Genomic DNA, 201 nt, shown 5'->3' on the forward strand with positions numbered 1-201 from the left:
AATCTCATCCGGCATATCCAATCCAACAGCCTTTTCTCTCCGTAAAGGCAAACTGCTTGAGAATGTGGACCGTGCATGTGCTTGCCTTGTCTGCGCTGTTGACCGGGGCATCAGGTCAGCTGGGAGAACGCCCTTTGACCTCCGAGGGAACCAGGTCACGGGTGGACACCAAGAAAGCTGATGGTGGGTTTTGTTTATAGT

The 201-nt window shown here is 52.7% G+C and overlaps 1 protein-coding gene across 4 annotated transcripts in view; it reads left to right on the forward strand.

Moving 5' to 3' along the window:
• Positions 1–201, forward strand: part of LOC119588084 — a 13,837-nt gene that overhangs the window by 1,181 nt on the left and 12,455 nt on the right. For all 4 annotated transcript variants that reach the window (XM_037936792.1, XM_037936793.1, XM_037936791.1 and 1 more), the window contains one exon: positions 48–183. In XM_037936792.1, coding sequence (XP_037792720.1) covers positions 63–183 — 121 coding nt within the window. In that variant the 5' untranslated portion in view covers positions 48–62. Of the gene's footprint in view, positions 1–47; positions 184–201 lie in introns of those variants that run through there.

Source organism: Penaeus monodon, chromosome 23 (assembly GCF_015228065.2).
Source record: "Penaeus monodon isolate SGIC_2016 chromosome 23, NSTDA_Pmon_1, whole genome shotgun sequence".
NCBI lineage: Eukaryota > Metazoa > Arthropoda > Malacostraca > Decapoda > Penaeidae > Penaeus > Penaeus monodon.